Source organism: Gloeophyllum trabeum (assembly GCF_000344685.1).
Source record: "Gloeophyllum trabeum ATCC 11539 unplaced genomic scaffold GLOTRscaffold_00009, whole genome shotgun sequence".
Classification (NCBI taxonomy): domain Eukaryota; kingdom Fungi; phylum Basidiomycota; class Agaricomycetes; order Gloeophyllales; family Gloeophyllaceae; genus Gloeophyllum; species Gloeophyllum trabeum.
In genome coordinates, this window is record NW_006920418.1 from 1,205,848 (window position 1) to 1,221,571 (window position 15,724).

The 15,724-nt window shown below is 52.0% G+C and overlaps 4 protein-coding genes across 4 annotated transcripts; 3 read left to right on the forward strand and 1 right to left on the reverse strand.

Annotated features, from left to right (window-relative positions):
- Positions 1-42: 42 nt before the first annotated feature.
- On the forward strand, positions 43-5,981 carry GLOTRDRAFT_116807 (uncharacterized protein). Its single transcript, XM_007869336.1, has 32 exons — positions 43-216; positions 266-463; positions 519-654; positions 709-743; positions 792-915; positions 1,028-1,058; positions 1,113-1,346; positions 1,399-1,425; positions 1,480-1,576; positions 1,635-1,808; positions 1,858-1,984; positions 2,054-2,129; positions 2,184-2,203; positions 2,256-2,439; positions 2,496-2,524; positions 2,589-2,866; positions 2,916-3,006; positions 3,056-3,335; positions 3,391-3,553; positions 3,604-3,768; positions 3,817-3,936; positions 3,988-4,189; positions 4,246-4,371; positions 4,432-4,452; positions 4,504-4,579; positions 4,626-4,696; positions 4,755-4,977; positions 5,039-5,062; positions 5,110-5,368; positions 5,421-5,544; positions 5,605-5,682; positions 5,744-5,981. Exons 1-32 carry the CDS (start codon positions 117-119, stop codon positions 5,883-5,885), a joined length of 4,035 nt encoding a protein of 1,344 aa, XP_007867527.1. The 5' UTR covers positions 43-116; the 3' UTR covers positions 5,886-5,981.
- A 786-nt stretch (positions 5,982-6,767) lies between these two features.
- GLOTRDRAFT_78159 (uncharacterized protein) lies at positions 6,768-8,140 on the forward strand. The gene is made up of 5 exons (XM_007869337.1): positions 6,768-7,122; positions 7,185-7,301; positions 7,360-7,594; positions 7,645-7,827; positions 7,888-8,140. Exons 1-5 carry the CDS (start codon positions 6,845-6,847, stop codon positions 7,969-7,971), a joined length of 897 nt encoding a protein of 298 aa, XP_007867528.1. The 5' UTR covers positions 6,768-6,844; the 3' UTR covers positions 7,972-8,140.
- A 2,000-nt stretch (positions 8,141-10,140) lies between these two features.
- GLOTRDRAFT_111587 (uncharacterized protein) lies at positions 10,141-11,979 on the forward strand. Its single transcript, XM_007869338.1, has 2 exons — positions 10,141-10,944; positions 11,004-11,979. The coding sequence occupies exons 1-2, from the start codon at positions 10,266-10,268 to the stop codon at positions 11,600-11,602; spliced, it is 1,278 nt and encodes a 425-aa protein (XP_007867529.1). The 5' UTR covers positions 10,141-10,265; the 3' UTR covers positions 11,603-11,979.
- Positions 11,961-15,572, reverse strand: GLOTRDRAFT_62741 (SPX-domain-containing protein). Its single transcript, XM_007869339.1, has 16 exons — positions 15,526-15,572; positions 15,415-15,473; positions 15,288-15,353; positions 15,118-15,219; positions 14,746-15,066; positions 14,682-14,690; positions 14,420-14,623; positions 14,309-14,369; positions 14,217-14,255; positions 14,035-14,153; positions 13,739-13,973; positions 13,484-13,685; positions 13,311-13,418; positions 13,181-13,251; positions 12,458-13,128; positions 11,961-12,398 (listed from the first exon to the last, which is right to left on the reverse strand). Exons 2-16 carry the CDS (start codon positions 15,436-15,438, stop codon positions 12,111-12,113), a joined length of 2,520 nt encoding a protein of 839 aa, XP_007867530.1. The 5' UTR covers positions 15,439-15,473; positions 15,526-15,572; the 3' UTR covers positions 11,961-12,110.
- Positions 15,573-15,724: the final 152 nt, after the last annotated feature.

Consider the following 15,724-nt stretch of genomic DNA (forward strand, 5'->3'; position numbering starts at 1 on the left):
CCACCATACAACACACGCGTTCTCTTGCTGGGACACCCGTTTCACGAAGCACGACGAGTGAACTATACCTCTCAGCTACGCGAAAGGAGTCTTCGTCTGGTACCGGATCAGACCTCATGTCCCATCTGCAGCGTTCGGGTCCGTCCATTGTCAAGACACGTTCTGGCAGCGTGTTATCTCGGGGTTTTATCTTGAAGACAGACTACTACCCATCAGGTCCGTCGTTTTCGGAGCGATGTAGGTATACTTGCTCAGAGACATGCAGGAAGGGCCCTGGATCTTGATCTCAATGTACACGGTGCTCCAAACTTCAGGGCCCCTAGGCAAGGAAATCTCAATATATTTGGTGCCGCGCAACCTCGAACACAGGGTCTTCGAGCAATCCTTTCTATTCTGCGTGCCCGACCGAATACAGCAAACCCGACCCACGTGGTATGGTTTTCTACGAGAGAGGAACCTATCAGTATGCACAGTTGCCCTACTCGAATGAATAGTCAAAGCTGATGTACGGGACCCAGTATATATATCTGGACGACCGTTCGTACTTCGTGATGCATCAGAGCCTCGGCGAACGCTGAAGATATCCGATCGCGCCGAGAATCTAGAAGATATAGAGAGACGTCTTAAGAATGATATTCTTCAAGAAGCTACCAAGTGAGTCAGATAATTCCATCTGTGTGTGTTGCAAACCACATTATTTGACGGTAGGTACGGTGGCCTTATACTGACCCACAATGAAGTTGGTACGTAGTAAACTCAGACTACTGAGTTGACTTTTAAAGTCTCTGCAGCTTCAGACAGTGGCGAAGGTGCTATATTACCGACATGGACGGCAGCCGATGCCAGCAACGTGAAGACATCGCGAGAGGTATGGGAAAACATGGCCAGGGATGGGTGGAACGTCGAGGTATGTCTGTAGTCTTCAATCCGTCTCATATCTGCCTCCCGGTCATGACACCGTTTCTTGCAGTACTATCGGTAAGCGAAAATCATTCATTCATAGCTTTGCTGCTGACACTTGAACTAGTATCCCTATCTCACCCGAGCGGCCGATTGAAGTCAGAGTTATATGTCACTTGCCAGCTTCACCATGATCATTGATGGGTTTCTAGGATAACTATCTAGATGCCTATCTCTCCGTGATCAAGAAGACAGACCCACTTACTACTGCTCTCGTATTCTCGTGTGGCATGGGTGCTGTCCGGACAACGTTCGCCATGGTTGCGGCTACTCTGATCAGAAGGAAGCAGTTGTTGCAGGCCGGCTTGGACGACCCATTTGCTCGGCGAACCTTGGGTCTCGGATTCAACCCTCCGACGGTCGAGGGGACGAACGGTGCTTGCACAGTAAGCATGGCCTTCGACACAAAGATTTTTCAGCTCACCCAGGCTTTATTAGCCGACGAGATCCCCCGCTAGTTCTCCTGTCGGTATTTTGTGTGTGTCTTTTTCGGTGACCTAGTTTACATGATGTTTCCAGGCTCCTGACAGCAAAATCGCACAAGCTCTGGAACAGGCCAATGCTCAACAGGATCTGAATCGTTCTCTACTAAGACTCACTTATATACTACAGCGAAGTAACAGTCATTCTTGTCCAGATGATTCAAATTTTTCTTATGCTGACTATCTCGTCAGGTATGGAACAGGGAGACTCCCAGTCTGCAATCGAACTTCTACTTGACCAGCCGACCCTTCTGGACAAACTAAGAAAGGCACACATGGGCAATTACAGTGCAATATTAAGCTTACTAGGATGCCTCGACAACGGACTTGCTGCTAAGAGATTGGTGGATCGGGTTATCGATGCTTGTGGGTCCATTCACCTCGGAGGTTTGATCATGCTCTCAGCATCTGTAAGGCGATCATGTAACGAACCTACGAGAGGATATCCTGTCTCATCGGGTGAGGTACTCACTAACAGTTACCATGGACGAGGGTCCCAGGGAGGAGTTCCTCAACAAGGCTGTGAGGTCACTGGAGAAGTAGTGCGTCAACCATTCGATATTACACCCTCAACTGGCGTCTGTTGTAGGTATTGACCCGTATCGGCGCAGCTTCTTCATTATCGCCTTTGCGAGCTATGTGGCTACTCAGGACCAGTTCACGACGACTTTCTCTAACTGGCTGAAGGTAATATAAACTGAGCTCGTCTGACTGAAAGCCACGCTGACGAATCCCATCAAGGCAAGAACGGAGATATGGAAGTAAGCCAAGGCGCAGGAACTCTCTGCTGACCTCGGTTAATTGGGAGAGCAGTCAGGTTACTTTCTTGCGAAAAGTCCATGGCTCTCGTCTGAACGTCTTCGCTCCCGTGAACGACCTTTCTGCCCTATCCAAGACAGGGTCCGAGAGCAGAGCCCTAGTGCCTGGCCAAAAGAATGACATCGCCATTTCTGGTGGCCAGGTCCTTGGGGATGAATACTCAGACCACGTTGTCAAGGTACGTAGTGCATCTCTCTCACATATGAACGGTTAATCTTAAAGCAGCGCGCGTAGAACCGGAGCGGGATTATCCTCCGAGAAGGGTAAGAACTAGTAACAACTATTCTGGATTGGCGATAATTGACCCAATCTATCTGGCCACATCAGAACGCTCTTAAAGTCTGATCAATGGTTGAGTGAGTCTCAACACGTCGAGCGTGGAGTCAGGGGAGCCATAAACTTCCGAAATATCCCCGGGACTATGATCTATGCATTGGGTCAACCCACTATAGGTGCGATAGACGAGGTCGTCGGGAGGATAAAAAACGCGCACCCGGAAGTAGACCACGTCGTATGGATCACATTGAGAGAGGAGCCAATTGTCTATGTTAATGGAGCACCTTACTGCTTGCGAAGAGAGGGGTTCTCTCTGCGAAACATGAAAGGTTTGTCTTTGTACCTCCCTGAGCTTCAGTAGTTAACGAACCGTCCCAGACTATGGTGGCATTTCCGCCAATAGATTAGAGGTGCTTGAAGATAGGCTTCGAGACGATGTGGTCAATGAATTGCACACGTTCGGTGGCAGGTCTGTCAGCCCATACGCCCTCTAGGCCACAACTCATGCGTTACTCTAGACTTCTCCTTCACACAGAGACGGCGGATGGTTCAGTAATCCCTGTCTGGGAAGAGGTAAAGGAGGAGCATGTTGCCGTGCTTAAGGAAGTCATGGCCTCTCGCAGGACACCAGAGATTGGAATAGGTATACACTACACGCGGATACCGATAACAGCAGAACGCCCCCCAGACTTCACGGATCTCAGCGAATTAATCGATGTTGTGATACGGACGGACTCTACTAATACGCCCATTGTCCTGAACTGTCAGCTGGGTCGAGGGAGGAGCACAATGACCGCTGTGAGCAATGTCCTATTCTTGACAGGTGGTGACTTGACTATAGGAGCGTCCGTAGGTGATTGTGCTCCTGATTCAAAGATGGCTTGAGAATAGTCGATCAATGAAGGGCTCGCTGACACCAAGTCTAAGCCGATCATTATCTGTAAAATCAATGACAGAACACCACGCGGATACCAGCGCATCTCGACGTCGGCGTCAATCCTATACAGTGATAAATAGTGAGTGGTGGTGAGTCTTCTCTGTTCTGGAGCTTGAATAAGTTCTGTAGACTTGCTTCGTGTAATCCGGAAGGGTCCGGCAGTCAAAGATGCCGTGGACGATGCCATAGACCAGTGCTCAGAAGTTACTAACCTGCGGGATTCAATTGAGGAATATCGAGCGCGAGCGGAGCAGGCCACAGATGAAAGGCAAAAGAAGTCCTTCGCTCAGAAAGGTTTGCATCTTTATCGAGGGACCTCAAAGTGCTAATATCCCATTGCAGGACTGCATAATCTCAGACGTTACTTCGAATTGATAATTTTCCAAGCATATCTACGATCCACGGAACCCGATACCATGCAATCGCATGAAACGTTCGAGAGCTTTGTAGCTAGCCGACCAGGTCGGTGTCTCCAGCGAGGCTGTAAACATCACCAAGCTGACTATGCTACAGTCCTGAAGACTTTTGAGAAGGAGCTCCTGGTAGATGGCACGGATGCTCTCAAGTTGATACAGCGCGCCGATGTCGTTTCAGGAGAGGCGTTACCAGATGAAGTCATGCAAGTCGTGACCAATCGTTCTGGTACCATCCTTTCGGCTTCGACCATCCTGAAGAGCGACTTCTTCTCTAATCTACAGAAGATGACACTGCCAGAGTAAGGGCTACCGCATCACACTACCTTGAAAGTCAACTGTTTATCTGTCATCTTAGACGCATCGAGGGCGCACCCAACTTCAGGAGAGTACCACTGATGCTCAAGTTGAAACAGACCACCACGCCCTCAGAAGCGGATTTCCAGCCTTGGATAGGTCCTGATGCCAAGATGGTTTGTGGGAGGTACGTAGGCAGAACAGTACTCAGTACTACAAGTATACTCACCGGTACCACCTACCAAAGCGGAATGCCCACCGTGCAAGGGTACGTCTGAAGCTTCTTCCTCTGTTGAATGAAGCATAACAATGGCCGCAGTCTGAGGAGAGCACTGGCCAGAGTTAACGCGGGCCCAGAAGGGTCGAATACAGTCTATTGGACATCTCTACGAGAAGTAAGATGAAGTGGTATAAGTCGCGATTAGAACTAATCTCGTACAGGAACCCGTACTCTACGTCGCCGGCAGGCCGCATGTTCTGCGTCTCTTTGACAGGCCCTTGGAAAACGTGGAGTACGTCACTCTTCCCGACGTACATTTATGACTGTAGTGTTTATTTCTAATAATTCAGAGCGACCGGCGTCACTACTGCCATGGTAGAAGCAATGGAGATCAATTTCAAGCGCGACGTCTTGCGAGAGGCGAGGGCTGGTAACGGCCGAATCCTGCTTCATGATGAAGTGGAAGAACGGCCTGGAGTCTTCTCTCTTGTTCCGATTTGGGAAACTGTCTCTGAAGCAGACATCTTGACACCTCGCGATGTTTTCGATCTGGTTGCACACGAGGGGTATAAGGTACGTGTAAAACTGATTGGTAAGACCGGGCGGTCAGTCCTGAGATCACTCGATATGCTAGATTAACTATGATCGTGTCGCGATTGTGAGTCGAGAATAGCCGCAAGATTGGAATATTCTCACCCTGTCTAGACTGACGAACAAGCCCCATTACCCGATGCACTTTCTCAACTATACGATCGTATACGTACAGGGCTTTCCAATGCTGGCGACTTCGTGTTCAATTGTCAGATGGGTCGCGGTCGGACGACGACTGGGATGGTGACGGCGTGCCTCATAGCGACCACTGCCGATTGGAATCATCAGCAGGAGCAAGTTGTTCAAGATGAGATGGTCGCGGAGGACTATGACGCCCTGGATGGGCCATCAGAAGAAGAAGCGTATCTGCAAGGTTTGTGGCGCTTGGGTGTGGCTCGGTCAATGTATTACTCACCTCTTGACAGGGGAATATAAGATCATTCTGCAGCTGGTCGGGGTACTTTCTCATGGCAAGGTCGCGAAGAGATTGACAGACCGTGCAATCGATCTGATGCAAGACGTGCAAAACCTCCGGAAAGCCATTTATGAGTGCGTCCCATCGCCCGAGTTAACTTTGGGACACTACTGACAATTGTTACCTCATAACAGCTACAAGCTCAAAGTTCAAGCATCTGATAAGGGCAGTGCAAAGTGGCGGAAACTATTCAATCTTGGGGTTAATTACCTGTGCGTGAAGAGAGGTTGTTTCTGCTCTAGTACCATTCGACTCATTGTCACCGCTTCACAGGTATCGCTATGGAATGCTTATCGTATTCGCCAACTACCTCATCGAATCTAGGGAAAGAACAGGCAGCGGGACCACGTTCCCGGCTTGGCTCAGGGAACACAGAGAGATTACCAAACTTCTTGAAAAGCGTTCCTTGGATTGACGCGGAGTAAGGAATAGGTAGCGATCTAGTCAACCACGTCTCTGTAATTCGCGCCGTCTCAACGATCATAATTAGCTACCATATCCAGGAGTAAGCGTTTCCAACTTGCTTGTCTCCAGAACTGCGCATGCATCCCGCTTCCTGGTAGAGGAACAGAGGAACATCTTCCGTCTCGTACGCGGGACCAAAAACGGGCCAAAGATGGCCCAGACCCCACATCTGTCATGTCGGAAACATGAGGAGGTATCAGTATACACAGATGAGCGTTCTATGCCGTGTGTGGCCTTTCTTCTTCCCTCGGACTCGGAAAGCGATAGTGGGACATAGTCAACTGGAAAGGGCTGCGAGATGCGCGGATATTGGGCTGCTGATTTGATGCCACATAATGGAAGAGATTGCCACGATTATTGCCAGTACTAACAATAGCTATGATCTTTCCGAAGAGCTACATCCGGTCAGTTCATTTGTGGAGATATGAACAACGAATTTCTTAGGGGAAATCGGACATGACGCTCCTACAGGAGCAATAGCAATAGTACTTGGTATAATGGAAGCGGGGAAATGCGAGGATCTTAAGTCGCAGGCGGTCCGAGACCACTATGTACCGGCAAGGTGATGATCGTCCGATGGAGGGGTAATTGGAACACTGGCAAACTGCATGACAACTTGAAGGGCAGCGGCACTGGTGAGCAGATGCACTGGCGGGACGGCTTGGGCCCGTGGAGGCGTGACGGCGTGCGTGACATGGATCATGTATACGAACGTAACGAAGCTGTGGGCCTGATTCCCGGGAAACGGTGGTTACATCGGTTTTGGTCAGCAGAGATTTGTTTAGGATCGCACCGCAGCGTCGGGCCTTCCTCCTGGTCCTTGTTAGCCTGTCGCAGTGCGCCTCGAGTCCCTTATATTACATTCCATTCCGCTCTCCTCTTCCCGGCCAGCCCTCACATTGTCCCAACATGCGCCCAGCGGCGGCGAGCAGTTCGTTTTCGCGTAGCCAGCGCTATGCGCCCATAGATTCATCGCCCGACCACCGAGGCACCAGAGAAGCCTATTTACAAAGCCCTAGCTATGCGTCTTCGTCAATACCGCCTCCACACCGTCGTACTTGGGAGCCAGATCCTCGGGTCTCACGGCCGGAAGCAGTTGCTGCTGCCCGGTTCTCTGGCCTCCAACGCGAAGGCGAGGACCTCCGTGCGGGCTTGCTTGAACTCCAGCGACCTCTGCTTGGACGCAAGTACGTGTTGTGGTTCCATGACTCAGTAACTGACTGACTTTCATTGATCCTTTCGCCATCAGGTATGCCATAAAAGACAGACGACCGCTGGACCCGCCTCCCATAGCGAAACTGCAGCTATATCGCACCGTCGAAGATAGAAGAGGTTGGGAACAAAAGCAGCTCATCGAAGATTATTCGTCAGTGCAGCCATCCCATCGTTAACCCTTCACAATATTCATGACCGAATTTACGTAGTGAGTTCTCCGAATTGGGCCTTATTTGTCACGTTGATTTATTTCCCGTTCCGAAGATGACTGACAGCCACTGCGTTCCGCAATCTTCAGATGAAGATTCAGATGTGGTGGCCAGTCTGGACGGCTATCTTATACGGGAGAGCAGCAAGTGTTCCACAGCGCTTGCAGGCGAAACCTTCGTACAGGCAGCGAAACTAGAGTACAAGGGCAGCGTCGTACTGCTTTTCATCTTCCCGGTGGGTCCCGAGTGACGATACCCAAATGAGGTACTAATAGGGACTTCCAGGATATTTCTGTACGCACAGAAGGCATTTTCATCCTGCGCTATCGCTTCTTCGACCTCAGCCTGTTTCCTGGAGAAATACCCGCAGGCGGGCTCCCCATTCTCGCAGAGTGCTACGGAGGCACGTTTGAGATATTTTCCACAAAAAACTTTCCCGGCCTGCCGGAATCAACGGAGTTGACCAAGGTTGATCCTCTTTTCACAACATGGTATTGTCACTGATATGCGGGACTGCATTCCTTATAGCACGTCGCGAAATATAATATACGAGTGAACGTCCGTGAGACGAGGAGGTCGAGAATACGGAAGCAGGAGGCTCGGCCACCGTAATTATACTGTTAGTCTCGGTTTTCGCGTCCTTTAGCACGGGACGTCCTGTTTGTATTTCTTGTCGGACAATTTCGTCGGGTAGCCCGTACGTAGGGTACGAACGGAATACACTACCTATAGAAGACCAAGCACCCTGCCTCGCAAGGAGCCATCGGGCCTTAACCATTCCACTTGCAATTGCCCATCCCGCGCCAGGAGGGGAAGCGCGGTCCTCATTCAATTATTTCACCGGACGTTACCTTCGGGATGCCCCTCTTCATTGCCATGAGTGCTTTCCAGCTTCCGATATGAGGCTGTCGAGACATGATACTCTGTCGGATGACCCCTGCACAGCTCTCGGCTGCGGCGATTAATAAATGCAGCATCAGCACCTGTATAGGCGGCAATGTCGTACGAACAGATAGGGTTGCGAAGGGGTGATACGCTCGGTCCGCGGGGGCATCGTTTGACTTTGGGGTGCTATCAGAGCGTTATTATGAGTTAGTGCTTTACTATTCAGGATAGCAGGACACCGGCTTGTACCTTCCTCCGGCATTCCAAGCATGTCTACTTGGGGTAGCGCAGCATGCGTAACATCCACCGCTGGTCCTGCACCACCAGAGGCGTCAGCTCACCCATATACAGCAGGCCAGTTCCCCGCGTCGAGCAGCACTCCGCGCGCCATAACGGAGATCCGAATCGCCGCGACGGCTCCGCGCTGCATACTTCGAGCATTCATTTACCTATATACAGAGATGTGGCCCTTGGGAGGATTCGGGGATCTAACGAAAGAAGCCAGGGACAAGGCAACCTCTCATTTCAGCGGCTGACGCAATACAAGGCTCCTGCCTATCGTCGCTGTCTTGGATTTCCATTTGAGCCTCCGGATCCGAAGGGCTAGTAAGGTGCATTCAATGTGCAGAATACCGCTTGTGCCTGTCATGAACACTTACGAAAGCACACCCAAGACCGCTCAAAAGACAGTTGTTCGGGCATGTCGTGTTGAATGTCGCCGAGCCACTGCGCCACGGTCGCCCATCGTTGAATTCTCCAGCACCAGCGATTCCAAAACACTGCGTGCTGCAATCATGAGGAGGCGTATCCAATAGAATCGGGGTTCACATTGGGCCGCAAGGTTCGCAAGGTTCGTCCAGAGGATCCCGTATACTTTACACTATGCCGTCCTCACGCTGAGATGAGCACTAATGTCGGCAAGCCACGACCGCCGTGTTCCCAAACCAAATGGGTCACCTTGAATACATCGCAAGGGAGGATGGGTATGTACTATTATCTGAACTGTCTCACCAAAGGGACCCTGATCGTCTGAACACTGCAGAAGAATTAATGCATGTCGCATTCATACTGGACCGGCGAATGAATATACGCACACATGGGTCTAGGAAAGAGACAGTGGATCGCTCATTTGTGTGGGGTGTATCAGAGTGTTGACAAAGCACCGTCCAAACGTACTTATACTATCACAGTATAGTCATCTGAAGCCTTCAAAGGGAATGCTAGTGCATGCTCGATTTGTGAAGCACGACGAGACACGCCACAGTAGTGCGGCCATCCCCATGCATTAAGCTAAGACAGGCAGCTGGGCCACCTCCGGGCCCTAGAGGGGCCGCAAGAGTGGTTGACATACGTCCTTTCTGCTAAGATCGTCGAAGGGGCCGACGAAACCTTCGAACTGCTTGTGGCTCGCATATGTCAAGACGGGTGACCAGCGAATTGTCGGGTATAGTGCAAGCAGCAGGCCTTTTCGTTGATTTTGGGTGAGTTAATCTTGAGGAAGCTTCGGTCTCCTGGTCCCCAGAACGCGTGCAGCCAAGTGTATCATGGGACGAAAAGCGCCTTCAGAGGGAGAAGAAACGGTGGATGGTTGCAATGGCCGATGACCCCCTGGCTAGAAAATACCGGTGCAGGAGAGTCCAAACTTCGAGAGCCCCGTCGGTCCGTTTTCAAAGATGAAGACTTCCGAGTTCCGACGACTTTTAGACAGATGAGAATATTCCCATAATCAACAGCTCTCCGGTTACAGTCCTCATATCACTTGCCTTTATGCACAGTACTCGAGTATGCCAGCCCAAGCGATGATGGTGGGCCACCCGAGCAATCCCAAGCCACGTGGGATCACTTAAATTAGAGAGCAGGATAGTAACCGCCGTAGTCGCATCGCCTCGTCCGTACCGCTGGCTTTACAGGCCGTCTCTTTCATCTTCCCCACTGTCCGCCTCCCGACAAAAACTCTGTAGACGGCCACGAACAACCGAGGCGCAGTGGTCTGAATTGCGGTGTTTTTCTGGTGGGATAGAATGCTCAAGGGGTCTGTTACGCCGACGCGATGCCTCGTAGTGCTGGTCGCCGCGTCCTGCGTCCTACTCTTCGCCCTCGTCCCACGTTATGACCTTCTTGACGATCCGCAGAATGCCAAAGTTCTGGCGCCCCGCCAGAATGGCGGTGGTCTGTTCGGTGGTGGCTTTGGGGAGACGACGACGAGCGCCGGCACCACGGGCAATACTGCTACCACCTCGCAGACCTCCACTTCTACGGCGACAACCTCGTCCACTTCCACTTCCACGACCTCATCGACCACTCAGACCTCAACCACTACCACCCAAGCAACTACGCAATCCACGACCTCTTCTACCACTTCTACCACGAGTCCGACAGACGCGAAGACCTCGACCACCTCCGCGGATAGAAGTAATACCACGCCGACCACGACTGCATCCCCGGTCACAACGGCTGTCCTGACTACACAGTCAGATGGAGAGCTCGTCACGGTCGTCATAACAAGCACCCCTTCAGCGTCATCTCCTACTAGTTCGTCGGCCGCCGACAACAGCGACGACGATGGCAATTCGTCGAGGAATAAGACGTCGACTATCATTGGTCTCTCCGTCGCAGGCGGCGTAGCCTTGATTGGCCTAGTTGGTTTCTTAGTCTGGAAGTTTACTCGTAAGCGGTTCGGCGACGACGACTTCGACGACGGTAAGTGTATCTACGCCACTCCCTCGGATCAAGAAGGTTGACCCTTGCTGTGCCCGCAGTTGACGCTATTAAATGGCCTGATCTCAACAACCACGGCGCGAGCACTGTGCCAGCAGCAACTTCAGCACGTGGTCTCGAGGCCGGTTCCCCTTCAGACATTTCTCGTGCCCCCAGTCGGATGAACGATGGTTACGCCGCATCCGTGGCCGCCTCGTCCACCACCGAGCTGTATCCAGCTGCTGCAGATCCCTACGCAGTCCCTCCCCTTCCGCATCTCAACCCTAATCAGCCTTACCGCGACGACCCCGGTGCATACGCCGCAGCCTACTACGACCCATATCGCGGGCCTGTACCACAAACATTCAATGACACTGAATCCGTGCACGGCGCAGGTGGGGAAGCAATACCCATGACCCAGCTGGCTCCCGCAGCGAACAGGGCGAGGAGCCCTGCACCAGCAATGGCGTATGACATGACGGGTCGCGCCTCTCCCCAACCGTCCATGATGGGGCGGGCGTCGCCGGGACCTCAGTTTGCGTACGGTAGAGCGAGTCCTGGACCGCAAGTAGGTTTGGGACTCGGCGGTCCCGCAGGCGTACCTATGGCAGGAAGGGCATCCCCAGGCCCGCAGATGGCGTACGAGGCAGGGCCTCGGTAGCGCCGGGGGTGGGTGGGAGATGGACCCGTCGGTGATCGAGTATCGGTAGAATTTGGAATAGCTGTCTTCGCCATTGCTGTGTTAATTAAGCATACCCTAGATTCGTCTTGCTCGAGAACTTCGGATGTCTTCCCGTTGCATCATTCCCACTAGTATGAGTCGTTTCACCCTGTCCTCCTGAAGCGCCCCCTTCACCGTATCGCATCAATCCTTCCCGTAGGCAGCATTCACGCAACTCGGACAGTCTCTTGTATCTGGACCAGCAGGTCCCCCATCAGCAATAGCTTCGTTCTTCTGCGCAGCCTACCCATGAGCGTTCGTCAACATATTCCCTCCTAATAAATTGCATGGATCTTTTCTTTCAATATACAACATTGTATTGCTTCTCCTGTGCTGGAAACGCTCTACGAGAGTAAAATCGGGCACATTCTATTATGGTGGTATATAAAACATACAAAGCATGTGCACTCCAGGTCCAAAAGTGTGGCTGCCCATGATGCATGACTCCCTACGTCATCATATCGTCCAGCCGTATGATCATGTTTGTCGCTAGGGCCGAGAAAAGTACGATACAAAGTACGGTCGGTCCGTATTTGTCGTAATAGAGACCTTCCGCACTGCGTTGACGGAGTTTCATAGTCCGGTAGACGAATATGACAGCAGAATAAGCGATCGCCAGAAGGGCAGCGACAGTGAAGACCCCGGCACTGATGATACCTTTGACATCACCAGGTTCCACGAAGTTGAGGAGCGTCGTCGCGATGATGCCGATCAAGACGGCGAAATGTAGCCATTTCTAGCATGCGCCGGCGCTGTTAGAGCCATAACGCGAGCAGAAAGTGAGTTTGCACTTACGAAGAACGTCCGTTCCGAAGCGAAGTATACCTTAGGTTCTATACGAACCGGGACGGCGATGCGCTTCCCGGAAGGTGCCACCCAGTGTCTGAGCAGCTCTCGCTCGCTATCGCGGCGCGCGGGCCGAGACGGGCCCTCGATGGCAGACTCTTGTTCGTCATCGTCCAAGGCGCTGTCGTCCTGTCCGCTATCCAATGCCTTCACTTGCTGCAGTCTCGACCGGAAGGTCTCATCGAACGCGCTGGAGGGCACGAGAGGGTTGATAGACAGAGTCCTCGGTTTCGCTGCATCTTCCGATTCAGGCTGAGTAGGCTTCCGTCCCTTCAGGAAGGGCGTCCGCTCGTGCGTGTCAACGTCCGTCTCGCACTGGTCGCTTTGTACAGCACCACCCGCGTCCCTTTCCTTGAGATGCTTTTCTCGGAATGCTGCCGCTTCCGCAACTTGAGCATTTGTCAAGCCTGTCCGCTTATCTTCGTCCTTCGCAGGAGCCATATCGAATTCTTCGTCTTCTCCTTCGGATACGGGCTCCGTGTAGACTCGACGCTGCACATCCGGATCCGGAGTCGCGATGCCAGAGGAAGAATGAGCAGAAGACCCTTTAGAAGAGGAGAAGTGGGCCGGTCGCTCAATTCCGACTGCGCTCGTCACGGGCTTGGTGATATCCATGTCCACTGTGACAATTTGGTTAGCACATCAGAGCGATCCAACGCGAGCGCGACTCACTCTGTGGTAGCCAGAACGGTATGAGGTCCACCCGCTCAGGTAGCAATGTCGCGCAGCCGTGAATGAATTTGCTGCAATCCGACATAGGTCAGAACGACAAGGTGACAGCTGCATGACTTCTACGGCTCACCTAAATTTAGGCACAGCCTCCACCAGGTGAGACTGAACAAGGTCTGTTACCCACTCTGGTGGCTCTTGGCCGTACTGCGTTTGCAACTTCACCTCTAACACACCGTACCTACACTCCAGAATCAGCGTGAAACTCTCGAATGAGGCCCGGATGGATACAGCATAAAAGCTTACTTGAACAGCTCCTTGTCATCTGCAGGAATTTGGTCAAACGGATAATCGATGCCGATATCCATTCTGCGCCAGTTATCCCCGGAGCGGACACGACCGTCCCAGTTATCCTCCCGGACCATCGTCAGCTCAGTGTCCAGGGAGATGCGTACGCGAGCGTCACCCGGCAGTTGAAACGCCGTCCGATTGTAAAATGTTCTCATTACTGTGATTATGTGAGTCAGATGAAAGTGCTGCAGGATATAGATTAGAATGTACCAGGTCTTAGCTTCTTAGTCAGGATGGAATACTGCACTTCGTTCGCAAGCTGGATCATGCCATCGACCTCTTGCTGCGACTTCTTCCCCTTCCTGACGAGTTCTTGGAACTCATCGTCCATAGTGTACTCTCCACGCAGGAAGGCGTTGACTTTGTTTTCCTTGATAGGAAATCGGGCTTTCACAGACTTTTCACCAGTCCAGTCCTCTCTGTGGGTCTTGCGCTCGACAAAGATCTACAGCAAGGGGGTGTTGTTTAGGGATACAGTGGTATAGCAATCAGTCGTGCGAGTTCACCGTTTTCACGTCCATGTCGCCGTACCAACGCAGGCGTATTGCCTCGGCGCCTTCCGTCTTCTCCAGCCGACCTAAGTACAGTTCGAGATCCTCGTTGTCGAAATATATGGAGGTGATAGCTGGGGCATATCCGTATGCTCCTCAGTTTCGCCTCAGTATGCGCGTGTTATGCACTTGCTTACCGGCGTCCTTCGGCTCAAATTCCTTGTCAGGGTTGAATACTGAAACGCAACAGCTGTAGAATGTGATGAGATTCCAGACATGATCCACTTGCCTAACACGGGTAGATGTTTTAAGATCGCTAGCTTCAGATGGACTAAATTATCAGGATGCACCTGGTAGGATGGTCAGAGTAGTAAAACGTAAGCACGAGCATCCGACGTACCCAGTACTTGGTCGTTTGTCTAACAAAGGCGCTCTGGTTGCCGCCTGCGGAGGGATCGCCCAAGACGGGGTGACCTCGAGTACGGACGAGATCATACAGTTTGGACAGTTTCACTATTAGGGCGTCCCAGTTATATTTGTAGAACGGTCGCTTCTCCAGATAGTCAGTGACAAAAGTAGGCTTTAACGGCGTGCCGGTTTGTTTCTGATTGGCTTGAAGGTTAGTGAAAGGATAGGCGGGTCTGTGATAGAGGTGTCCTCACGTCATGTTTCTGGGACATCATTGGCGTCAGCTCACAGACACCTGGACGGAATGGTGTGGCTTACCTTCAAGATCTTCATAAAACCGGTGATGTTCAGCTTGGAGTACAGTGCCAAGTCGTGAACATCCGCGACTAGAGTTGCGACCTCCTCCTCTAGCTCGTGGAATTGATCTTCTAAAGCATCGAGGGACTTCAAGTCTTCCGAGTCTCCGTCGTCCTCGTCATCATCGTCCGACCCGGCATCATGCGAGTGGTCCATCTCTCGCTGCTGTCCTTCCGGGTCGTGCGACTGAGTAAGCTGGTGCGCCTCCTCGGCCTGCTCCTCTACAACAAGGCGCTTGACGGTCTTCTCAGCATCTCGTATACGGCGAGAGAGTTCATTAGTCTATGACGTCATTTGAACAAAGGTCGCAGAGACATTGCGATTCAAACGAACTTTCTGCTTCTGAAAATCGTGGATCTTGTCCAGTTCGTGCTCGAGCATCAGCTTGAACTCTCGTTCGTCATCCTCGGTCCAGTTCTTGGAAGTGGTTCGATCCTGGGTGTAGCAAAGATGCGAAGACAGATGAGGATCTGGTCTGGCTGCGTATCAGGAAGTGCGCTTGCCTTGAGTTCACGCTTGAGGCGGTTGTAATCAATGTAGAACGGTCTCCATTCGCCATACAGGTCGTTCTAGGTTGGATAGGCCTGTGTTCAGCTCGCAAGAGAGAAGCAACTGGAATTCAAGACATACGTTGATTTTCTTGCCAAACTTCATGTCGCCCGTGTCAGATTGGAAGAGATAGAGAAGGCCTGAGCTGGACAAATCAGTTCTGTTTATACAGGCGCTATCGAACTTACTTACTCGACCAATGAGACTACGAACGTGCGCTATTTGCGTTATAGTTCGGCATGGCCATCAAGTCTCGTTCCCTCAGGGGCCTCATGCACAGCCACCCACTTCTTCCAGGACACGTGCTGCTTCCCCGCAGCGCCCCGATTGGCCCGGAAGCAAGTCCGCGTCGGGGCTCGACCGGCTAGCGCGCTTCCCGGGACCGGTCCTT